Source organism: Gastrolobium bilobum, unplaced genomic scaffold (genome assembly GCF_033153095.1).
Source record: "Gastrolobium bilobum isolate Gb01-03AN ecotype WA unplaced genomic scaffold, APGP_CSIRO_Gbil_v1 utg5060, whole genome shotgun sequence".
NCBI lineage: Eukaryota > Viridiplantae > Streptophyta > Magnoliopsida > Fabales > Fabaceae > Gastrolobium > Gastrolobium bilobum.
The window spans coordinates 631,212-657,415 of NW_026899124.1; the positions used below are offsets into that span (position 1 = coordinate 631,212).

General features: G+C 37.5%; 1 protein-coding gene across 1 annotated transcript; it reads right to left on the bottom strand.

Annotated features, from left to right (window-relative positions):
* LOC133287466 (vacuolar sorting protein 3) lies at positions 1 to 25,522 on the bottom strand. The gene is made up of 14 exons (XM_061485089.1): positions 24,232 to 25,522; positions 14,089 to 14,364; positions 11,720 to 11,916; positions 11,274 to 11,415; positions 10,538 to 10,810; positions 10,265 to 10,337; positions 9,936 to 9,984; positions 7,230 to 7,515; positions 6,964 to 7,019; positions 3,926 to 3,994; positions 3,711 to 3,822; positions 1,988 to 2,077; positions 1,007 to 1,177; positions 1 to 398 (listed from the first exon to the last, which is right to left on the bottom strand). The coding sequence occupies exons 1-14, from the start codon at positions 25,354 to 25,356 to the stop codon at positions 306 to 308; spliced, it is 3,012 nt and encodes a 1,003-aa protein (XP_061341073.1). The 5' UTR covers positions 25,357 to 25,522; the 3' UTR covers positions 1 to 305.
* Between the last annotated feature and the right edge of the window lie 682 nt (positions 25,523 to 26,204).

Sequence of the window (26,204 nt, forward strand, 5' to 3'; positions counted from 1 at the left end):
ATTATTTATGTGCAAACATTTACATTTTACAATATCAAAAAAATTTACAATGGAATAGGCCGAATGGGGGAATGGAGAGTACAATGGAGAACTCAACACTATTTACAGTACCATCAGGTGGTAGTTAACTGTATGTAACTCTACTCTTTTAGTGTAGGAGGCTAGAAGCTGATAGATACTCTTATGTTTAACTAAATAACCGAGTGATCATCAACACTATTCTTTTTTTCCAATTTTGAATGAATTGGATTTGGTATGGAATGACAAATCCTCATATTCAGCCAAGCAGTATCTTAGTTTCAAGATCATCTACTCACAAGCCAACCTGGTTTAATTAGGATGTCTTCCTTAAAATTGCGGCCTGAGACAGACACTGACTCACCCTGACGGCGATAACACTACAAAGGATTAGAAGCACAAGTAAGAAATCCAGTTCTAAAACAGTGCTAGAGAAAGCATATATAAACAAACTTTTAAACGTGAACTATTGATCAGTCGTAATTTAAACTTTTAAAACTTCAGTCGTAATTTAAATTTAAATTCATCCCTAAAGATCTAAACCCATTATAATTAGAGAGAATAATCAATTCATCATGTGAAAAACCAGAATGTGCTCAGGCACACAGATACAAATAGGAGTTCTTACTAACAGAAGACAGTAACTGTACATGCATTAATTGAGAAAGATCTGGTCTTCCCCCAAAAACATGAATATAAAACATTATTTTATTGCTAGTTTGTCATACCATAAAGAATAATGAGAGAAAAGATGGAGCGGATAAAAATTACTTCAAGAATTATATTGACCAACTCCCAAATAAATTCTACAACAAAATGGAGAAATTAAGTTTTGCACCTATATTATTCGAATGCATGTCAAGAAGTCCTAAAATTACACATATCTGGAAACAGTCTAGCAGGCAAAATTATGGACGAGACATGGAAGGTTGGGACAAAAGCTGTATTTGAGGCATCAATTGTTAGAAGAGCTTGAGCACTAACTAACCTTGTAACAGACAACAGTATCATCAGGGTACATTGCAAATAGCTTTGTACCGAGGCGCGCATTACAGGAATCACAGAGACTCTCATCATTAATCTGCACATGCCTTGATCTTTCCTCCAATCTTGACAATCTTGCGTCAATGTCTACGGCACGAGATAAATTATGCACAATCTGAAAGAAACTATGTTACTAACATTACCAGTCCACAATACTTGGTTGACTAAAGTGGAACATGACAGGAGGCTGTCAACTGGGAAATATCACACTAAAGAGTACAAAGAAAAATTTCTTTCAGGAAGACTGCATGATAGGAATTCTTGGTAAAAATAGTAGAGTTCAGGAACAACTACGAACTTGAGTGGTTAAATATCCACGCAAACCGAAGATACTGTAAAGACTATACTCAAAAGATGATATTAAAATGAGTCATATACCTCGTTGCATAAGAATTTAAAAAAATTGTTGTAGTTGCCAAAATCTTGTGGAATGCTCTAAAACTTCACTTAAGAGAGAACTTTCATAACTGACGATTACCCATAATTCATGATAGCAACAACTACACATCTTCATTCTGATTAGAGTTCTGTTTTTTATTTTTTCTATATCACGTGGAGAAAGAGAGATTAGGGTAATCTATCCAGGATATAACTGGACCAGAATATGAGAAAAACTGAGTAATCTCAGAACTAGTATCAATGTGATTCAGAACAGAATCAAAGTGATACAGAACAGAGATCAAGAACACTATTGCTACAGAGAAGAATTCTCTCCCTCGCCAAGGTATTCGAGAGACCTGGACTCTCCCTCCCAATCTCTACTCCAAGTCTACAAACTAAACACTATTATTTCCCTCCTATTATTTATACCCTGTCATCTCTCCGCTAACTAATTATCTAACTGAAAAACTATTCAACTAACTAAATAACAGAGACAGGCAACCTACTAATTGGGGTCTGCTAATAGGAAAAAACATGGAAGTACCTGTCCTTGACGATGATGATGAACTCTGGCCCTGAACATTCTTAGTAAAGTCTCAGAAGCAAGTTGAAGTGGCATATCTGGGGAAAGTTTCTGCATTATAAAGCCAAAACTTAGTAAGTAAAATCCCAAAACTAAGAACCGCAATTCTGTGGAATGCATTAAATATATTTAAAGAAAACAGAGTGAAAATCTGCAGGTGATTAGATGTAGAGTCCTTTTATCGCAAAAAGTAACACCTATCCTGACAATTGTACTGGGGGATTCATGGTGTATTTAATATTGCCGCGTTAATGCATGATTGGGCATTTCAAATTTTCTCTTCTGGTGAATAACTTGTGGTATTAATTTTTTTATAACAAAACACATAAGCAATGCGTTTAAGTTGATACATTTATCTTATACACATCAGATCAGAGAACTGCATACCAGACACTTCCATAAAATCTACTTTCTGCTTATTCCTACCAATTCTGTTGTTAAAGACAAACTCTCTTACTAGTTTAACCTGTTAGGTGAAGGCACACAAACAATTTCATATCAAATCCTACGTGCAACAGCCTTAAAGCACACCCTATTTGCATGAGTAGCATAAATCATTGGATTATTAGCATCGCACCCTTTCGTCTTGAGTGTAAGTCAAATCTATCAACTAACAATTTCTCTTTTATGCTTCCCAACAAAAGACCCAAAGAAAAAAAGTCCCTTCCCTTGTTATATAATCTTTAACTTCAGAGCAACTCCAATCCATATCGGAATTGAAAACACAGCCCAAGAATTCAAGAGTACTTAATCATTCATAATGCTAGAATCTAAATTGCTATATAATGAGAAGGATAATTAAACTATTCTGTTTAAAATGAAGAATTATACAAGATAAAAATGAAGAAAACTCTAGATTTGTATCAAAAGAGAAGTTGCAAAGATAATTAATACACTCTCATTCACCAAGCATCAAGAAATATGCCAGAAATATACTCTTTGAAGAATAACCAAAGTAAATTCAAAATTAAGTATTTCACAAGCTCTTCCGACAAATTGGGTTCCAGGAATCAATTACATAGACCTTCAAGTTTCCTCCATTTGATAATATTTTGATTTTCTACATGCGTGCTCTATGGCTGCTAGCTTATGCACCTCCTCCAACTAGTTTCTAATATAACAATTAGATATAAAACCATTCATGAGCCTTTACACAACAACTTAAGGTTTTGGAATGGTAGATCTTTGACATGGTATCGAAGCCTCCATGCCAAGTGTTTAGGCAAACCTTGCTTACCCCAATTCTTCTAAATAAATGCTGAATTTCAACACCAGGTATGGTGGACTTAAGTATTGTTCACACTTCAAACCCAAAGGATTCTTGCATGAAAAGGAATATTTCATATAAAATCATCCATGAGACCTAACAGAGTAAACTTTTGAAGTAATTTGTCCTTGAAAATACCTTAAAGGAAGATGGGGAATACAACCCTTAAATCCTTACCAAAAGGACTAACAAGTTTAAACCCTAATGGTTTTATAAAGGGTATTTATTTGTTTATATTAATCCATCTTCTCAGTTTCAAGTGAATATCTATAATACAATTTTGATGCTGACATACCCCCTCACCTTTCACTGCAGTTCAGGCAGCAAAATGTTCATTTTTTGCAGTAAAATTGAAAAGGAAAGAAGTCACCAACAAAGAGCTTCAGTATTTATGGGAGTATAGAGTGAGTTTAATACCTCTAAAACTTGCAATGGGTCCAATGATTCTCCATGATTGTGGAGAAGGCGAACAGCAGCAGTGAACATGGGATCCTTACCATCTTGGGGATCCAAATACATTTCAAGCAACCTGAGGACATTAAACCAAAAAGCAAAAGAGCATTTAAGACAAATGATCCAAATAACTTCTAGATACAAATATAAAGTATTAAAGGGATAAAAGGGAGACAAACTGCATGTAAGCATCAGCTCTGCCAATCTCAGCACAATACTCCTCAGCAGCTTCACTGTCTTCCAGTTTCCTGGTAGCCAACAGACATTAATAATAAATAAATAAAATTACTCATTCCTAATTTAACAAACCAAATTAATAACTCTTCTGCATGTCTTTATGGGAAATCCAGTTGTCAGCTAAAATACATATCCAATGGAGCCATAGTTATTGCCAAAATCCTATCTTGACACGGTTACATTAGTCTGCAAAAATATAATAAACCTTATATCTTACCAAGACTATGAAATATTTTTCTTCACAAATTATTGTAAATTGCAAGCTACTAAACTCTAGAAGGGTCAATTTTGATACCAACTAGAAAAGAAGTTTTTGTATATTATTGAATTGTATAAAATCTGTACAAGAGCTCTCTATATAAAGAGTACTAAAAGACCTAATGGGCTAAGCCCAAAATACACTTCTAGAGTATTCTAGCTATTACAAATAAATATATAAAATACTAATTCTAATATTTACAACAGTTTATTAAAAAAGTATTCCATATTTTTCATTCTTTTTAGTCTACATCTACACCAACAAAACCCTGTCCCACTAGGATAGGACAGTCAAATATATGGATCAAATAAAATCTTTGGCTTCTATCAAAAACCGAATTTTCAATAAATCAAATTATAGCAAGGTCAATTGTAATGAATATTTCTTTTAGGTGTATATAAGTAAAACCAGGATTATTACAACTTTTATTATTATTTGCATGGTTGTTGACACATAAACTCAAGTTTATGATCCTAGGTTCATCAATAGAACCATTAAGTCTTCGAAACTTGAAATATGGTGAACTAGTCTGACTAGGTTGGATTGTATGAACTTGCATAAAATCTTGAGTTGCCGGGGAATTAAAAGAGATCACTGGGCTGCATAAAATTGGTCTCCAAATGCCCAAAACTCACTGTTTCAAAGCTAGACCAAAACCCACAGCCTTAGTTAGGGCTCAACATGCCCCAGCTCCAAAAATTCGCAGTCCCGAGCTGGAATCAAAGTTTGAAAAACCATATACCCAGCTCTTCGATTGTCCCTTACCTCTTGATCGCATGTATGTCCCAGGTTTGTTGTGGCCTTCTCATACGAACCTTGGGAGAACCTCATCCCAAAAGCTAGCCCATGAGGTAGGAGCACCAAAGTCCATATAAATCCCACACCAGAACCTTATGTTTCCGATGTGAAACTCCAAGTCCCATACCTTGGAGTAAGATCGTAATATTCTACCACGCTATGTAGCCACAGCGCCCATGCGGGCTGGCTTTGTGCTAGTCTTTTACTAGCCCTGGGCGAATAATGCAATGCCAGCGTCACCACCAGCGCGGCTCGATTGCAACCGAGAGACATAGTGGAAGGCTCTAATACCAATTCATACGAACTTTGCGAGAACCTCACCCCAAAAGCTAGCCCATGAGATAAGAGAGCCTAAAATTCATATAAACCCCACACTAGAACCTTATGTTTCCGATGTGGAACTCCAAGGATCGTAACACCTTCTTGGTCTATTCAATGCATGCATCCATCTCTCAAAAAAATACCCTGTTTATGTGTTTGGTCTGTTCCATGCTTGCTCTGTTCTTCATATGTTCTCATTGTTTCAATGTAATGTCCCAAAAATTGCACACAGCAGTCACACTAGTTATTATATTTTTATTGCTTTGCTCTGCTCTGCTGAGTGTTGTCTGTTTCTATATTTGTTTTTAACAGATGAGTAAGAAGGTTTGTTAATTCAAACACTATATCAGACTATAATATCTGATTTAAGCAAAATCCATAGAGAGACACCTTAGCTGATTAGTTATTTGAGGCATCATATTTCGAACAAACTAGACTATAATATTGTATGAAGGACATAATGCGGATAACTAAACAGTTTTGGTGTCATATAAAACTGATGAGCCTAATATTAGCAGAGCAATTTAGACTAACATTTCCTATATTCTCTTCTCTAAGAGTCTGTTGGCATGTTTACCCCACTCAATGAGTACGCTAATTTCTGTTTTAAAGATGGAGGCTTTGAATTCTGAAGATCTTGTGATGGAACCTAATTTTATAAATCTGTAATTGAAGAAAACATAGATGGAGACAAGCTCCTTACAACATAAATGGCAAAAAGAAAACCTCAACTCCTCCTCAAAGCAAACATACCTAGGCTCCAAGAGTTCCCTAGAGGTCCCGCAATTTCCCCACTAAACCAATAATGAATACATGCATACCTCACTACACACACTCCACTCCCTTTTATCCCATCACTAAAATAACCTTCTAGAAAATTCCTAATTAACTAACTCATCCATTTCAGGCCCATAGGCCCATCATCTTGACATCTTGACTTAACTTGATTAAGATCTTAGCATTTTAAACTTATGATTTGCTCATTTGTGTATGGTTTAAATTCGCATTTTCATACTTAATCACTTTCGTTTGATTTATTATGGAGTTGGGATGTTGAATGTTGATTATAAATGTGATTAGATTATATTTGGATAATTTGAATTTTTTTAATATTATTTTTGAATTAGGTAAACTCTTACGGGTATAGAGAGGTTCAACTAGTTTAAGTAGTCTGACAAGTTTGACAACCTTGATTGATAGACGAGAGTACAACTTAACTGCATACAAAATCTTCACTGTGTGCTATCTCACGTCCCATATTTGTAATAGATGACATAAAGATACAGAGGCAAAGACAAGGCCCATCTCATGTTCACAATTATATACACACGAATATAAGCATGCATGTATTATAAACACAGACCCACACAGATAGTTGCCTTTTGAAATGTAAGCTTTTAATAGAGAATGGCTAAAATCAGTTTGTATCTTCTATCGTAAAATTGTATGCAAGCATAAACACAGCATCATACAAAATTATTTACAGAATTACAGTGAATCAACGATAAGAAAATGCATGCACAGAGTTACCAGCATCATACAATATAGTTGAGTGAATTTGTATGAACGCAAGTGCTGTTTTGAAGCTAATTTGAAACTTACAAAGCCAAAATTTGGAGGACCAAAGTCTCCTGCCCCAGTCTTCTATACAGAATAGCCTGTCAAGTAAGCCCAGTTGAAAAAAATTTAAATAAAAATTAATATGTTCAGCAAAAATAAAATAAGAACGCTAAATATCATTTTGTACATAAGGCTGTTTATCACCATCCCTCCCAAAAGTGTATACAGCCACAAGAACCATAAGTAGCACATTTACCAAAGTCATATAAACTGAGCTTAAGATAACTCAGTCAAAAGACTTAAATTACCTTTTCTAACCATAGTTCTGATCCTTCAATCAAGTCAAGAACTTCTTCTGGATCATATAAGTCTGAGGATTGCAAAAATATCTGCAATCTTTCCCTGACAGGAGTTTGAAATATTGAGTTCCTCAAAGTAGCCAAACCTTTGGTCTCTATATTTCCACTATCAAGATTTTCAAAGATATTTTCATATTTGAAGGCTTCAATTGCTGATTTGGCAAGTGAGAGGGCATACAACGTATGCAACTGAGTATCGTTACAATCCTGGTCTTCAATCAACCACTGGAGATATCTACAATACCAAAGGAGGCTGGGGTAAACTAATGAATCAGAAATTCAGAATTTTAAAATTAAGTATAAATTTATATTACAATGGCAACAACCACCAAACCAACCAAGCCTTATCCCCTCCTTTGGTGGAATTGGCTCTATCAAAACGCAAATTCTCAGTAAAACCACTTAGGGCAAGATCTGTTTTTATGGTTTCCAATATGACTTAAAATTGTATGGAACAGAAGATAGAAGAACACATTACGGAAATTGTTGGAAAGTATCTATTATTTAGGGACTCTATATACTGTAAATAATTAAGATTTGATTTCTATTATTTTCCTTAATTTCCAAAGTTTCTAGTTTACTTATTTCCCTAGTTTCCGAATATTACAGATTGGAAATCATGTACAAATATAATGTTCTGCTGAGGATTTCCTCAAGCAACTCACAAGTTCCTCTTCTACAGTAATAAAGTTGATAGAGATTACTGAAATGATAAAGACTAATCTCTATAGAAGATCATAATATTTGTGAGCATAGCTCATCGAGTAGCCTATACAATTTTATTAAAAATGACCTCCATGCAAAAGGATAAATGAGAATTATGGAAACAGAGGTTCCAGAAGATCTCTCAATTATTGTAACAGGTTCCAATTTACTTTTCTTCAAATTATCCTCAAAACAGTACACACCAACTATGAAAGCTGCCCGATAAGTTTACTTGTTGAAAATATAAGGTCATAAATCAATGTAAAGTTGCTTTTACAAGAAACACGTTGAAAATCACCATGAGCTGAACACCAGAACAAAGTGAGAAAACAACCCTGTCCCCTAACAAATTCATTATGTCCAAAGTATAAGTTTGATAAATGGTTCTTGCATTCAGTTGAAAGGATAGATCAAAAGGGATGACTCTCCAAAGTCCAAACATTTCCGTATCTTTAGTGTCTCACAGTCACAGCATACTATTATCAGCTAATGCACATTGGAAAGATCCAATATCTCAGAGACTATAGGTTTTCCAACTGCTGTGGAAAGTGAAGGCTTCTTAAAGGTCAAGCCTTCTATTTAATTTTCAATATTTCATAAACATAATGAGTTCATCTCTTGATGTAGATATCAGATATTCGAGTTTGTATTTTTTTTCCCTCCTCCTATAAAGAGTAGTAAAAATTCATTTGCAAATGCTCAAGTAAATTTCGTAAATCTGGCCAAGGGCCTTTATCAGGAAGGAGAATAAACTATGGAGATCTCTATTTTTTACAGTTTTATATATCATTTAATTGGAGAAAAAACACTAGACTTTCAATGACAAGTTTTTTACCACTGCACTGACAGTAGAATAGAGTTTATCACAATAGGAAATGCTCTACCAGTGGTACCGTCACAGTATTTCCTTTACAGATATTCAATGTGATTGGAGGTCTTTGTATAGTAGTCCACATTCTGTGATCATTTTTTATTTTAGTTATTTCAAAAGGATATCATATCATACACCATTGTACTTTCTACTTTCTTTTCTACTGTTTATATTTTTAAATATAGGAAAAACCTAGTTCAAAGTGAAACTAACCAACAAGAATCAAGCTTTATCACATTAGGTGAGACTGTGGGACTTATTACAAGCATGGAGTAGCCGCTGTATTGGTCACAGATATATGTATATGTCAAATACTTCTCAGACACCTCCAAAACTTCGAACCTGCATCCTTTAATTTTTTACATTTTACTTTTAATTTTTTGAGCCAATACAACATATATATATATATATATATATATATATATATATGTATGTTCCTGTATTATCCTGTTGTACCCAATCCTAATTTTTCAATAAATGCAATACGAAGGGAGTTTCAAATATTTTTTGAACTCTGCAGTAGAAATAGTGATCAGATCAGGTTACAGATTATACAGAAAACAAGTAAAAGAGAGAAAAGAGAAACAGGACCGTAAATTACATTTATTATGATGATGTGATGATATGAGAAGTGATAAGCATTAACCTAATACACCTATCTATACTAATATTCTAGGAAGTACAAGTGTCATATAACTAGTGTAACACTTTCTAACACTCATCAACAGCTGCTATATTTAATACATGCGCAGCAAAAATGTAAGCGGAAGAAAATGAGGTAAAAGAAGAATTAATAATAGGGAAAACAATCTCTTATGTTACTGTGAAACAGTAACCGTTTCCTGCACTCACAAAAACATACGTGGGTCCCACTTTTTTATTTTTTTTTTCCACCACTTTTTTCTCTCTCCTCCTAATAATTGTTTGAGCAGGAAACGGTTACTGTTTTACAGTAACATAAGAGATTGTTTTCCCTTAATAATATAATAAAATCCTGAGAATCAATAAACATAGACATTTTAAAATTATCACACATAATATCCTCAATTTGAGAGCTGACAGATAACACATTTGCATACCTCTGTAAAATTTCGACCTTCTGTGGATCAATAGCATTAACAACTTCATCTGCAGTAAGAAATAAAATACCATATCACTGATGATTTCATAAATTAAATAAAATTAACAGAACCATAAACATAATGATGACTATGATATCTGAGAACCCTTTAGCAATGTGCATTAGGCATTATGTGCTAATAAGTTGATAACCACTGAAGCCAGTAGTCCCAACTAGGAAAAATTAAAAATACATTCAAAATTTGCATTCCTCAATCAATATCAAGGACCCAAAACACAATAATTACAGAAATCATGAGTGTGGCATGCTTGAAGAATCAAGACCAACCAGGAGAAAGTTGGATCTCTCGTTTTTCTGAAGTTAAAACTTTGACTGCAAGAACCTGGCTGATATCTGCAATCTGAAATGAAAACGTATCAAGTTGTGAAGTTTAAGACTTCTACTTGCATTAACAACAAAACTTCTTGGCACAAATTTGGTTCAGCTTTTTTTGTCAAAATAATCGTTTGTTTTATCAAAAGTTATCTCGGGAAACTGCCAAAAAAAGATGTTTTGACCCCCAAAATAAGCTAATCAAAACACGCACTTAATCCCACATACCCATCCTAGATGTTGTAGAATCAAATCTTGGTCAGATGACTCCTCAAGAATCTTTGAAGCTTCAGCAGCAGCAATTGCCTTGCCAGAAATAAAGTTTTCCCCGCTACCCTGTATACTATACTCCAAAGCAGGGTCTTTCCAGAGGCCGGATGAATAATTTCTCGCCAGAATGCGCCAAATAGACACAGCTTTTGAGCTCATTCCTTTACTTGCACATAGGAAGGCAAGTGTCCGTAGGTGCCCAGACTCTTCTAACATCTGTTCCAACTCCCCCTGCACAGGAGATGAATTTCAAAAGGTCATCTTTCAGGCCAAGCCCAGGCAATTTCTATTATGTCATGCAATTCAACAACCGAAGTCTTTATTTTTATTTTATTTTTTCAGTAAGTAAAATACCTTAGTCTTTGTTAAAAGGGCATGGTGGATTTAGAAATGGGGGCCCTCTTTTCCTTTACCTGATCACACTTGCCGTTGATGTTCTATGTATGTTTTTGTTTCTCACCTTCATTTTTCTGTCAACACTATATACTCTTTTTAGAGTTTTACATATGGCCATACCAGGAACAAGAAAAAAAATTCTCAAATTTGCTCAGAGAATAATACATATAATTCCATTCATTAAATAATTTACAGTCCAGATTTTGAAAATGTTGTATTGAAATCTCTCTTCTTCAACAGATTTATATAACACAAAATATAATAATTTGCAGACATCAAAACCATAATCTGCACATACCACAACACACCAGTTCGTAGAAGATGCCAGTCTCTCCATGTCCTCAAAACGATTTAGGGCTCTATAGAGATACATTAATAGGGTGTCAACTCCCTCCCTGACTGATTGCGATAAGTTTTTTTCTCGACAGGCCTCCAAATACCTGTACATAATATTCATCAACAAAGGTGATTATGAAAACAAGCCAAAAGCCATAACTACATAAATAAGAAATCATTCATGTGAATCATTAAATTATATTGCTATCAAGATGCGAGATTGAAATCTAAATATTTCAGACATTTTCCTCTCTTCCTCTACCCAAACTTTTCTTTATGATCCACCCAAAGGAAAAGTCCCTGGTATAGGTGTATAGGAGGTTTTAATGATGTGTGTGTGACAATATCAGAGTCAACAGAAACATAATGACGAAAAAATTTAAATGAATAACTAAAAGGAATTTAAACCTGCTAATATTCTTGATTGCTGAGTCCAATAAATCAGCTCTATTTGGTGGATTGAGAAAAAGATCATTATGTACTATTGTTTCTACACCTGCTTTCCTCAGGAAAGAAGCTCTTTGGATTGTCATCAAGCCATCATCTACTACATCTTCAAGAGGAGCTGGTGGAGGATGCAAACCCCAATACCGATTCCTAGGAACCTACAAAAGCCAGTTTGAACCTCTGTACCGCAAATAGCCCGATTACAAAATAAATGAACTTTAACTATTATGTCTTAAAAGAATAAATGAGAAAATAATTCATCATCTGGTCAAACCAGATGATCATATACCAAATCACTTGCACATTGCACAATCACATGGATATTTTGCTAAAAAAACATGTATTACTATGCAAGGCTGTTGAATCACAATACATATCGTAAATCATTCAGTTACTTTTTTGTATCATGAATCGTATTGAATCGTAAGATTTAGAAACATAATGAGAATGACTCAAAAATATATAATATCATATAAATCCAAATTCCAAAAAAATAATCAAATAGAAAAATACATGAGTAACCAAATTTAAAACCAGTTTTTGGGTATTGAGTGTCTCTATTTTCTGTTCTTTTGTGTTTTTGAATTGGATGAAAGAAGAGAAATAAAGAATTACAAAGAATCAAGAGTGAAAGTTCCTTGGTCAAGATGAGAAATAAAAACAAATCGAATTAGGATCATTTTACTTTTGGATTTGGTTAGGAATAGGGATTTTGGGAAATCCCTAATCTTCCGTATTCTCTGTAATTTGACTCCTTGCTTCTTGGTTGTTTCTCTTTCCAAAATCACATGGGATTTTGAATCGCAAATCCTAACGATTCACAATACGGAACAGAATCGTGCGATTCTGCAATTCAAGGAGTGATTCATGGTCTGCTTCGATACACATGTTCGGTCGTATCGTTTTTGTTATGTATTGAATCATATTGTGCGTCATGCGATACATATCGCAATTACCATGTTACTATGCATAATGTTCATCAGTGAAGAATGCATAACATGGTTATAAATTGGTGTCATGTACATGAACATAGACTAAATGCATTAGCCAAATACCACAAATAAAAAATACAAATCTATTCACTGCATAGTCACCTATGAAACTCTCGAGTCTTTAAACAGGTTGCAGCACAGACTATATTCAAACATTGTATTCAACTTTAATATTGAGTAAAAGTGAAAACTAGACATTTAGGTATTATTTGTCTGGTCTGACATATCATTAAGCAATTTGGATATGAACATTAATTCTGAGAAGTAAGAATTACAAAGAAGATTCATTTGTAAAGGATATAATATCATCTAGACATCAGAAAATCGACCTAATACCACCATCCCATCATGAATTTTTTTTTTTTCTTTTGGAAGTCTTTCCCTCTTTATCGTACTAATTTTCCCATTCTCCAAAAACATAATTTCATTATCAAAAACAAGAAACATATAGAAAAGATAACAGAAGCCTTCAAAATCTAATAGAAAGAGAAGAAAAACAAAAATGAACTAGTAATACGATCTGCATAAAGAGGCAAACAAAATGAGTTGCGTCGAAATTATTAAAACTAACTTTTAAATATGCAACCGTACGTTTTTTTTAAATAATTTCCTAATTGCATGATATAAGCATCGGGTGCAACAGATAAATAGTATTTGCTATTGTGACCCAAATAATTCGCATTACGTATTTACGAAGTTGACAGATCCCAAGGTGTTATGACCTATGATATGGAGTGGTCAAGGGCATTTATTAGGGCCCAGGTTAGTTGAAACAGTTGTATTAGGCAGTTAGGCTTGTTATTATGTGGTTATTCAGTTAGGCCTTTAGGGGATAGGTTCAGCTTGATGTATAAAAGGGATACTCTGACTGCAGTAGGAAGCTTTTGATTAATTCATAGTTAGGCTGAGAATTTCTCAGAGGAAGGGGAGTGCCCCTTGAGAAGAGGTTTTCCTCTTGTTTGTTTTTCTATAATACATCAATAAAATTGATATCTTCCTTTTACTCTTTCATCTTTTCTTCCATTTTCTTCTTCTGCTGTAACTTTTCCTTACCAAGAAAACTGGAGCTGTAACACAAGGTGCTTCCAACAACATGCAATAATTTTGCATAAACTTAACAATATGTTTTATGCCCCGTTCTGATTGAGAGAAGAATTTGCATGTGACCAAGAATAAGACAATTGATATTAATCCAATATGGAGCATTTTTTCACATTTTAAAAGTTTTACTTCTGGTGGTTTAGCAGATGCCCAGAGACTCAAAACAACCCAGCAACAAAATTTCGAAATCAAACTTGTGACAGTAACATATAAAAAGGGAGACAAACATAAAAGTACCAGTAAGGACCAGCGATTTGGATCTCGCATTATAAATGGGAATACTTCGGAAGGTTGCATTGTCTCAGAGAGCAAAAAGTGGTCCACTGCTTCTTCAAAATGCAAGTCAAAAAGCAAGAGGAAACCCACTTGGGCATGAACAAACGAGAGCAAATCTTTTGACATCTCACCTTCAGACTCAAGCTCCTCCACCAAAGATATGGCTCCCTTATAGTTCTTCTTCCTCAGAAGGTCTTTTATTTGTTCCACAGAAGATAATTTCTGATAGCATACTACCTAGTAATATATGTTTAAAAACAAAAAGAGATTTTTGAGATTCTTCAATGAGCTAGGACTATGAAAGCATATAGGTAAATGTTATAATGAAGCAGTTGCTTGCAGTTTGCTAATAAAAAAAAAAGGAATAATAGGGATAAATCAAGATAATAATGTAGGACTGAAATCAGAAATATAAACTATAAGAACATATAGGTCACTGTATAGAATGCATTCAATCCAATGCAATTTGGTGCTTAATGATACCAAATTAATTAACATAATCAAAGATTGAAATCTGATAGGAACCGGATCAGAAATGAAATTAAGAAAAAGGAACAAGAATGTTTTGGCCCAGAAACTTCTGGATTTTCTGTATTAATGGAAGATTCAAGAAACAAGTACAGTGCTACAATAATAGAAACTATCGGCTACTAAAATGAAACAACAGAAATGCCAATTGCAGAAAAAGGTAATTTCAGTACATTTGAGAGGTACTGACTCTCCCAGTCCCAAGTCCAATATTTCCCAAGCTGCCTTTACACACTTCACATTCCCCCTCTCATTCTCAGCCTAACCTCCTAAAATATTCTAAAGTTAGTTATGCCACCACATTGGTAGAACACAATCCCCTACTACCCACCTTACATACACCTACATGAGTATATATATTCCTATCAAAACCAAACACAAGTTTCAATATACTCAGTCATATCAGGCTTCTTTCTTTCCCCTAGAATCAAGCCTAGCCTCAAGCCTTTGTTTATATTACTCAATCAGGCTCAAGGTTCAAATGATACTCAAAACCAAGTAAAGGGCATTGATTTAAATGTAAAATTTAACCAAATAACACCAAAGCCTAACCTAGGCCTTCCTTTGTTCCATCTTAATGAATGGCTAAGAAAAAATAAATTTTGTAAGTGCTTTAGCCACTACCAAGGAACAAATTTCTTCAGGACTCTGTAAAACTTGCCGCCTTCTATATAGCACTTAGTGTACATATAAAAAGGGTTATCATCAGTCATCATGCATGGAATTAGAATCTGCAAGGTCCAAGTGAAGAAATCATTCACACTTTAGACATTAAAAGGAGAATAAGTAGGCAATTACTGTCCAGCTGAAAGTTCAGTCCAGCTAGCAATATATATATATGAATATCCCTCTTGGGCAAATTACTTAACTGACAAATTTAAGTTTAGATTTCTGTCCACTACTAGCATTTAGCTCCAGAAGATTGAAAAATTTTATAGAGTGACTATTTCACATCCTACCTCTGATTTTTCAGCAGTTTTAAAATTGAGGTGCTCCATCAATAGCCATTTCAAATTAAAGATTGTATAGTAATCTAGGCCGAAAAAAATCAAGGTACTGAATCTATCAGCAAAAGGTACTGATTCTTTTAGTAAACTAGCTACTCATTTTGTCAATAAAACAAAATAAAAATTAGGTACTGATTCTGTCAATTAGGGTTGGCAAAACGGGCCAACCCGGCTCGACCTGGCCCAACCCGCATTCAACCCGAAAAAAAGGGTCGGGTTAGGGTTGGCCCGAAAAAAAAACGAGCCAGAAAACCCAACCCAGCCCGACCCGAGCCGGGTTAGAGTTGGCTCGATAATCAGCTCGCGGGTTGGCTCGGAAAAAAGCTCGCGGGTTAACTCGAAATGATGCCAGTGGGTTGGCTCGCGAGTTCTCAGACCTTCCTGCACCATTTTCTTAAATCATTCCCAAAACCATATAACTAGATTAAGCACTCAAATTCCGCAAGTAAAAATTAAAATTTAATTTTTCCAATTACATTTCCCCCTTATCTATAATGGACAGATAAGGATACACAACAAAAAGACTTTATATCACTTTTACAGCGGATGCATCAAACAGCTTTTGCAGCTAACCAATGGACATGATCTTATTAGATTCATGACAATCCTTCCAACAAAGTAGCCCAATGTGATTGCAATCACGATAACAAAAGTCAACTAAATATCTATAGACAAAAAATCAAACACCGCTCAAGCAACAAGAAGCTCCCTCCAAATGCAACTGGCACCCCAAAATATAGAAATAAAAAATAAAAAAGAAAACTTTATGCTCACCCACTTCATCATTGTACCAAAAACACACATCCCAGTAACCACATCCCAAATACTCGAGTGGGGTTTTCACAACCAAATCCAGATCCAATAGGAGAATCAAACAAAGAAAAAGTATTACAGATTTGATCAAACTTGAATCCCAAACAAAAACTAAACAATGAACAAAGGATTGTTGTACCAAATATTCAAATGCTGATTCCAGAACATACCTTCTGAACACAAGAATTTGAGTGAGAGACAGAGAGAATTATTACAGAATACAGACAGACAGAAAGACACAGAGAGCGTGAATGTTGACACATTCAACAAGAAGGTTTTTTTTGTATGGTCAGAAAATAAGAAGAAAGGGAAAAAAAACCTTAAAGTCTAATGGCACCAATTGGGTTAAAATAACAGTAATCAGAAATTCAGTGTGTTTGAGTATTTAAAGATCAGTAAACCAGTGACCAACAACGATTATAACCTTTATTCAATATTAAAGATTCGGGGAACACTCCCTTACCATACGAACAAGGAAATAATAACCAGATACTGTTAAAGGAGACTCTCTCTAACCAATACTCAGAATTACAATTAACAAATAACCATTACAGACTCCATGAATATAGCACTCATGTCCATCCGTTTACACATCTACTCATACCTTCCTACCCACACTGAACCATCGAGCTCAGGTGCTACAACCACTCACAACTTCTCCAATACCTCATTCCCCTCTAACCGTCTCTCTTATTCCTCTCACCACTGCCCCCTCTCCCGCATGACCCTCTCCATTCACTGCCTGCCACGTGTCTTTTTTAATAACTGATTGTTGTTGCTTGTGACTTGCGTTCTCTGCCTCATGGCTTCTCTTCTCACTTGGGCTGTGCACTGCCTCATTGCTTTTCTCATCATTTGGGCTCTTGTCATCAGTCTCATTGCTTTTGCCTTCATTTGGGCTTTTGTCATCAGATTGGACTGCTTTCATATCTCTTTCCATTTGAATCTTAGCTCTCTTGCGTTTATAATGTTTATTAAAAGGCATTAGGGGCCCATCAATACTCCCCCCTGGAAGAATCACCTTGTCCTCAAGGTGAAATAAAGGAAATTGGTGTTTGAACTGTTCCAACTCCTCCCAAGTGCAGTCACAGTCAGGAAGGGCTTCCCATTGCACCAACAACTCCACCCGCCCATTCATCAACCGTCTAGAATCAAGGACAGCCACCGGTTGAACACTCAGCTCCAAGGTATCATTCAGGCACTTGGGTAATGGCAATACGGGCACCTCCGGTTGAACAGCCCGCTTAAGTTGAGAGACATGGAATACGGGGTGTACCCTTGAATATGAAGGAAGCTCTAAACGATAAGCTACTGCTCCAACCCGTTCTAGCACCGTAAAAGGTCCATAAAAATGTGGACTTAATTTTTGATTGATCCTCTTAGCCAAGGAACGCATCTTATAAGGCTGTATTTTCAAAAACACATTGTCACCTGCTGCAAACTGAATCTCTCTGCATTTCTGGTCTGCTTGGAACTTCATGCGTTGCTGAGCAGGATTCAAATTCTGCCTGAGATCATCCACCACTGCGTCCCTAGCAATCAGCCACTGATCTAACGCATCTACATGAGTTCCTCCCCTTTCAAAACGGAACAAAGAAGGAGGGTCCTGCCCGTACACAGCCTTGAAAGGAGTCATGCCAATGGACCTGTTATAAGATGTGTTGAACCAGAATTCTACCCACGATACCCATTTAGCCCAGCCTTGAGGATGCCCATTAATAAAACACCTCAGATATGTCTCAACAATCCTATTCACCACTTCAGATTGTCCGTCTGTTTGTGGATGATAAGAGGAGCTAAAACGTAACTTAGTACCTAACATTCTGAATAACTCTTTCCAAAACATGCTCATAAACACCTGGTCTCTATCCGAAACAATAGACTTTGGGAAACCATGTAAACGGACAATCTCCCTCACAAATAACTCTGCAACATCTTGAGCATGATAAGGATGACTCAAGGTTACGAAATGAGCGTATTTGGTCAGCCTATCCACCACCACCATAATGGTGTCAACTCCCTGAGACTTGGGTAAACCTCCAATAAAATCCATTGATACATCTTCCCATGCTTTGTCCGGCATTGGTAGTGGCTGCAATAGCCCCGAAGGCAACAGCCCCTCATATTTCTGCTATTGGCAAATTCCACACTGTCGTACAAAATCAGCCACCCTCTTACGTATTCCCTTCCAATAAAATACAGCAGCAATACGTTAGTAGGTTCGTAATTCCCCCGAGTGTCTTCCTAAAGGAGAAGAATGAAACTCCGATAATATGGCAGGAATTTGTGCTGAATTTTTGGGTAGCACCAGCCTATTTTTGAACCACAAACAGCCCCTAATTACATGGTACCCCGGATGTGATTGAGGGTTCTGTAAGACTTCCGTGATGATTTTTTTAGTGGCCAGATCATACAGAACTTCATCAGCAATGTCGTGCAGATCTGGACTGTTGACCAAGGTCAGTTCCTTGCATGCCATTACCCTGGACAAGGCGTCAGCAGCCTTATTTTCCACTCCTGGCTTAAACTGTATTTCAAAGTCAAACCCCATCAATTTGGCTATCCATTTCTGTTGGCCCTCTGCTATCAACCTTTGCTCTGTCAAGTACTTGAGACTGCGTTGATCGGTCCTAATGATGAAATGACTGCCCAACAAATAATGACGCCATTTGTGGACGGCAAACACTATAGCCTTCAACTCCCTCCCATATACAGACAGCTTCTTTGCTTGATCCGAGAATGCCCGACTCAAAAATGAGATAGGACGCCCTTTTTGCATAAGGACAACCCCCGTACCAATACCCGATGCATCAGTTTCGACCACAAATGTTTCCTCAAAGTTGGGGAAAGCCAACGTAGGTAACTTCACCATTTCAGCCTTCAACATTTCGAAAGCCTTTTGTGCCTCTTCACCCCATAAAAAACAATCCTTCCTCAGGGGTTTAGCTATGACTGTACCTCTTCACAAACCTCCGGTAATACCCTGTAAGTCCCAAAAAAACCTCGTAGTTCCTTTAAATTCCGAGGCACAGGCCACAATTGGACAGCTTGTAATTTCCGCGGATCTGTTTTGACACCCTCCTTGGATACCACATGACCCAAATACTCCAGTTCCTCCTGAGCGAAGCTACACTTTTTATAGTTAGCGAATAGCTTCTGCTGCTTCAAGATTTCCAGCACTACCCGAAGGTGACAAGCATGCTGCTGCTCATCTTGGCTGTAAACCAAGATATCATCGAAAAATACCAAGATGAACTTACGCAAATGAGGTTTAAAAATGGCATTCATCAACGATTGGAAGGTTAACGGAGCATTCTTTAGCCCAAATGGCATTACGAGATACTTGTAGTGCCCCTCATGCGTACGAAAAGTTGTCTTGTCTATGTCTTCCACCCTCATCAATATTTGATTATACCCCGATTTCAAATCCAATTTGGAAAAAATGCCAGCACCATTCAACTCATCCAAGAGCTCGTCAATGACCAGAATTGGGAACCTGTCAGTAACAATAACCTTATTCAAAGCACGGTAGTCCACGCAAAACCGCTAACTTCCATCCTTCTTTTTGACCATGATCAGGGGACAAGAATAGGGACTGCTACTAGGCCGTATCATTCCAGTTGTTAACATCTCCTTAATGAACTTCTCAATTTCCTCTTTTTGATAGTGAGGATAACGGTAAGGTCTCACATTGGGCATTTCTGCTCCCTCAGTCAATATGATTTGATGATCACAGCCCCTGCTAGGGGGTAGTTCTGAAGGCAACTGAAACACAGCTTGGTACTATTAAAGCAACCCTGCAATCTGGGACGATACCCCTTCCAGGGAGTTTGTGTTCAACGAAATCAAACCCAGCTGCACATAGAACTTCTCTTCATTTTTCTTCCAAGAACGACTCACCCCTTTACTCGAAACCTGTTTGCATGACAAGGCTGGATCTCCATGTAATCTGACCTTATTTCCCTTCCAAGGAATTTCCAACAACAACTCTTTGAAATTTGCCCGAATATCTCCTAGTTCCTCCAACCAAGTAAAACTCAAAACCAAATCCACGCCGCTTAAATTGAAAACAAAGAAATCTTGAGTTACAGACAAACCTGGTAACTCCAAGCATAGCCCCTTGCATACTCCTTTACTTCTGACTTGGTGACCATCACCCACTTCCACCTTGGAGCCTCGAGTCCCATCGATTGGCAACTCCAGAGCATCCGCCAACTTCTCTGCTATGAAGTTGTGAGTAGCCCCGGTGTCAATCAGAACCACCACTCGTTGGCCTCCTAGCTGTCCCCACAACTTCAGAGACCGGTTCAACGTCCATCCCACCACACTTTGCATACTCAACTGGATCGTTTCCTCGTGCCTATCGTCTCCCATCTCAGGTATTTCGTCCTCAACGATTTCGCTTTCTCCTTCCCCCAAGATCAATAGCCTTCACTGAGTGTACTGACAAACGTGTCCCGGCCCAAATGGAGCATCACACTTGAAACATGTGTTTCGCCTTCGGCGATCGTCTATCTCCTCCTGACTCAGCCTCCGATAGTTCGTACGTTGCGACCCAACGCCGCTGCCGACTGACGAACTGCCCCCTCCTGGTGTCGTTGCATTTGCGTTTTGGTGATTAGGGTTCACACTAGTGATAGATGTTTGGCCCCCGTGCGTAGTGTTATTGAATTGGGTTGTAGAGTTAGTGGTAAACGGCCCCTTTCGATTGGGCCCATTTTTTCCTGGTAGGGCTGTCCGGCCCACATAGCTACCCCCAAATCCATTTCCCCCTTTCCAGTCCATCGTCCCCCTGCCCAATTCCTTCTCCCTTTCTTCCACCTTCTGAGCTAGCACCATCGTCTGATTTAAATCCACGGGTGAGTGGAGACTCACCTCAGCTCTAATCTCCTTCCTCAAGCCGGTTAGAAACGCGGCTTGCATCATGTCATCACGGGCATTCCTCAACGGTGCAGATAGTATCTCAAACTTCTCCCTATACTCCGCCACCGTCCCTTCCTGTCTCAACCCCATCAACGCTTCGTAGGGATTCCCTGTTCAAGACACATGAAATATCTGCAAAATGGCGTTCCTGAGGCCCTCCCAATTCATCGTGGGATTTCTTGGTTCCCACCATTGGAACCAACTTAACGCACGACCTTCCAAACATATGGACCCCGTCTCCACTTGCTCCTCAGCTGGAATATGGTTTATACGGAAGTACCTTTCCGCTCGAAAAATCCACCCATACAGATCATCTCCATTGAAATATGGCACTTCTACTCTCTTCATTCTTTCTTCATCTCTCAGCAAGCGATGAAGATCTCCATTCGTTCCTTCAGGATTGTCGTTTCCTCCTTCATTGTTTCGTTCTTGATTTCCAGCAGCTGCGAGCTCTTGAAGGGTACGCATCATCACCGTCAAATTAGCTTCTATTCGGTGTATTCCCTCTTCCGTTCCCGCAACTCTTGCTTCTAACGCCTCCATACGATGATCCATGTTTCTTGTCAACACCATCCACAAATTTCCCAGGTAAAGTGCTTTGATACCAAATTAATGGCACCAATTGGGTTAAAATAATAGTAATCAGAAATTCAGTGTGTTTAAGTATTTAAAGATCAACGATTATAACCTTTATTCAATATTAAAGATTCGGGGAACACTCCCTTACCATACGAACAAGGAAATAATAACCAGATACTGTTAAAGGAGACTCTCTCTAACCAATACTCAGAATTACAATTAACAAATAACCATTACAGACTCCATGAATATAGCACTCATGTCCATCCGTTTACACATCTACTCATACCTTCCTACCCACACTGAACCACCGAGCTCAGGTGCTACAACCACTCACAACTTCTCCAATACCTCATTCCCCTCTAACCGTCTCTCTTATTCCTCTCACCACTGCCCCCTCTCCCACATGACCCTCTCCATTCACTGCTTGCCACGTGTCTTTTTTAATAACCGATTGTTGTTGCTTGTGACATGCGTCCTCTGCCTCATGGCTTCTCTTCTCACTTGGGCTATGCACTGCCTCATTGCTTTTCTCATCATTTGGGCTCTTGTCATCAGTCTCATTGCTTTTTCCTTCATTTGGGCTTTTGTCATCAGATTGGACTGCTTTCATATCTCTTTCCATTTGAATCTTAGCTCTCCTGCATTTATAATGTTTATTAAAAGGCATTAGGGGCCCATCAAAGTCGTCGCCGGGTGGAAGAAAGAACTGACGATGTGTGTTGCGGAAGACTGGAAGAGAAAGGAATCGGTGGAAGAGAGAAGTAGAGAACGCCTGGTGGAAGAGAGAACTGGGGGAAATGGTGTCGACACCGTCGGTGTAGGTGGGGGACCTAGGGCTGGGGTGAGTCTGTGTCTCTGTGATGTGCGTCGTGCAATCTGTCCGCATGTGACTCAATTTGTTATATTTTATTTTTTTTATTAAAAAAAAAGTAACCCGCGAGCCAACCCGTTTGACCCGCGGGTTGGCTCATTTTTTCACGGGTTGAATCGGGTCGGGTTGACAGCTCATCTGTGCCAACCCAACCCGGCTCGTTTTTTGCAGGTTACGAGCCAACTCGACGGGTTGGCTCGTTTTTGCCACCCCTACTGTCAATAGAACAGAATCCTGTCCCATTCCGTGTAACTAAAATTCAGGCTAAAAATCAAGAACTTTCAGTTACAATAAGTCAAGCTAAAAATCAGGAATTGATCACCACCAGTAGTTTTTTGTCCACCTCTGAATTGATATTGTGACTATTGTACATCCTACCTCTGAAATTTCAGCAGTTTTAAAATGAAGCATTCCATCAATATCATTTTCAAATTAAAGGTACCCAAAATGAAAGAATATCTTCAGTGCTCGACTTTCCTACAACTTCAAGTAAGTTCCCCAAGTTCTTTACCATTTTAAGCATGCTATGGTTCAGAATAAATTTCCCAATCTCAGAAATGCTATTTGTTACTCTTTCATAAAATGAACTTAACGAGTGATATTATCAGAAGATTACCAGCAAATCACTATAACAGTCAAACTTTCACTGACCTATCTACAAATAATTTAATTCTCTACAGTTGCAGATGGAACATTAAAGTTTCTTTTTTTTCTTTAACATTCCTTTTTTCTTTGGGTAAGTTTGTGTGTAAAATAAGGACAGGAGGCAATTTGTGTTGGGTTAAGGTCTGACACGAACATGAATAAACCCGACACGAACACGATACGAACAAAGATTCGTGTTAAAACCTTCGACACAAACACAACTCACTCATTTTGCAGATTGATACGACACAACACGAATAACCTATCGATCTCAAAATATACGCTTATTATGCTGGATAACACGACACGGCATAACATGACACAAAATACTTGAAAGAAGATTAATGCGGATAAGTGTTGTATTTGCAGGTTGACACACAATACGACACATTTTTTTATGTTAGTTTTTGTCAACACAAACACGACACAAATTAGAAAACAAGTCGACCCAAACACGAATTTCTCATGTCGTGCTCGTATCGTATGAACAGGTCACATTGTAAATTGTCGCCCCTAATAGAAATCCATCATTATCCTGAACTGGCCTCCATTCAATTTATCTCAACAATCCATTAATCCTAGGCCCTAATAAAATATTTACCAAGAAATCAAACTAGCCAAGCCAACAATCCAAGCTTACACAATAGATCAAAGACACACATTCAATAACAAAAACAAAAGTATGTCAAAGTCAAACGGTATATTCTGAATGATGGAGTTCACCCTAGAACATACCTTGGTAGCAGTTGCAACAGCAACCAGCTTCCCACCTCTATCTTCCTCACTGGCAACTATACAAGGCCCAATTCCTTCCCCTCCAAACGGCAACACCTGAACACAACTACCATATTTCTTATGATACAATTCAATCTTCCCATCACTCACAACAACCACATAGGAAGATATCTCTCCAACAGAATCCAAGCCATGTCGGAACACCAGACTGCCGCCCACCGGCTGCCCATTTGCATCAACAATGATCCCCACATTGTCCACCAACAACAGCACCCTCCACTCCTTCTCCAACAACTTCAACCGTGGCGGCCGGGACACATCTGGCAGCGAGAATATAACACTACTCTGTCCAGTAACACAGGAAATCAAGCTATACCCTTTCACCGTGCCAACAATAATGGAATCATTGAGCCACACCATGGCACTAACAACCCCATCAACACACTGAATCTCTTTCAAAACCACAAGAGACCCATTAACATCTTTATCACTTTTACCACCTCTATTCCCCAAAACAAGCTCCACAAGCATCAATTTTTTCCCAACAACAAGAGCAAAAACACAACCACACTCACCCTGCAATTCAGTCTCCTTGATTTTCAACCCATTTGCTATAACCCCACCTCCCAATTTCTGCAAAAACGACTGCTGCTCACTCAAAACCGAACCCTCACACTCACCATCCCTCAACCTCCTCCTCGTTACCAAAGAAACACCCTTTGGGGAAAAACCCAACCTCGTAGCGCGATTTTCGAGCTCGGAATCCACCAAGAACAAAGAACCATCGGAGAGCAACAAGATCTTCCCCAATTCCCCGAGAACTAAGATGGACTCCACAGGTGAATCGCTCACCGAAACGCTTCTCCTAAACGACAGCTTCCGCAGGAAGGAAGGCGAAGAGGCACCACCGTTTTGGGCGTTGGTGTTGTCGTTCACATCGGTGGAGAGGGAAAATAGGGTTCCTGAGTGAGTGCCAACAAAAACGACAGCTTCTTGTTGTTGCTGTTGTGAACGACGGGAGAGTGTGGAAACGGCGAGGGATCGAACGGAACTAGTGCGAGAGTGTGTGGAGAGGTCGAACTGTGAGAGTGGCTCAATCACGATGCGGTTCATGTTGGGTTCCATTTTACAATACAATAATAATAACTATTACCTCTTTTTTCTCTTTGAAATCCAAAATAGTATGTGAGATTATGGATCAAAGTCAAAACCATCTAATTGAAGCTTTCATTGTTCTCACTGAACTTGCACTCTGCTCCACTGTACAAAAAGGAGAACAGAGTGCAACAATCAAAATGGGAACCAAAGCAACGTACAACGTTTTATCAATTTCGATTATCCAATTTTGAACTTTCCCTAAGACCACGTTCTAGCCTCTAGGATCCAATTACAATGATTTTTTTTATTTTTTGGTAATCACTAATAAATATTTTTTTCTTAGATTTTTTTGAACGCTTCATTGGTTTATCAAATAATTCAGATATTAAATTTATTAGAAAAGAATTATGAGGAAGGATATTCTTACTACCAAAATCTTATACTACTAACTTACTACATATCTAATCACCATTGAATCAAAGAGAGAGAATGCTACAAAATTTTTTAAAAAAGAGAAAATGTTGATCCAATGGTTATTAGATAGGTAGTGAGTTGGTAGTAGAAGATTTTGATAGTAAGAATATTCCTCCTCAAAAATTATTATCTCTCTTATCTTATCCGACTCGATAGAATAATGAGATAATTGATGAATTTGTGGATAAATTATTTGCATGTTTAAATATTGGATTAATGTTTCTCTTGTTATAGGATATAGTTTTATATTCTACATACAAATAAAAGTATATGAGATTCATACAGAATTATTGAAAAGAAGAGAAGAAGAAAAATGTGTCTAATACATTTTTATATATGTAAAAATAAAATTTATGTTATGATAATCGAAAAGAGATCCTCTAAACATAATATTTTAAAGA

Bases quoted from the DNA above. Each gene is read 5' to 3' on its own strand.
- LOC133287466 (XM_061485089.1), bottom strand. From the start codon at position 25,356: ATGGAACCCAACATGAACCGCATCGTGATTGAGCCACTCTCACAGTTC. The intron at 10,811-11,273 runs GTATGTGCAGAT...TCTCCTGTGCAG, and splicing joins CTACGAACTGGTGTGTTGTG to GGGGAGTTGGAACAGATGTT. The intron at 7,020-7,229 runs GTAATTTAAGTC...CTTACTTGACAG, and splicing joins CAGAACTATGGTTAGAAAAG to GCTATTCTGTATAGAAGACT.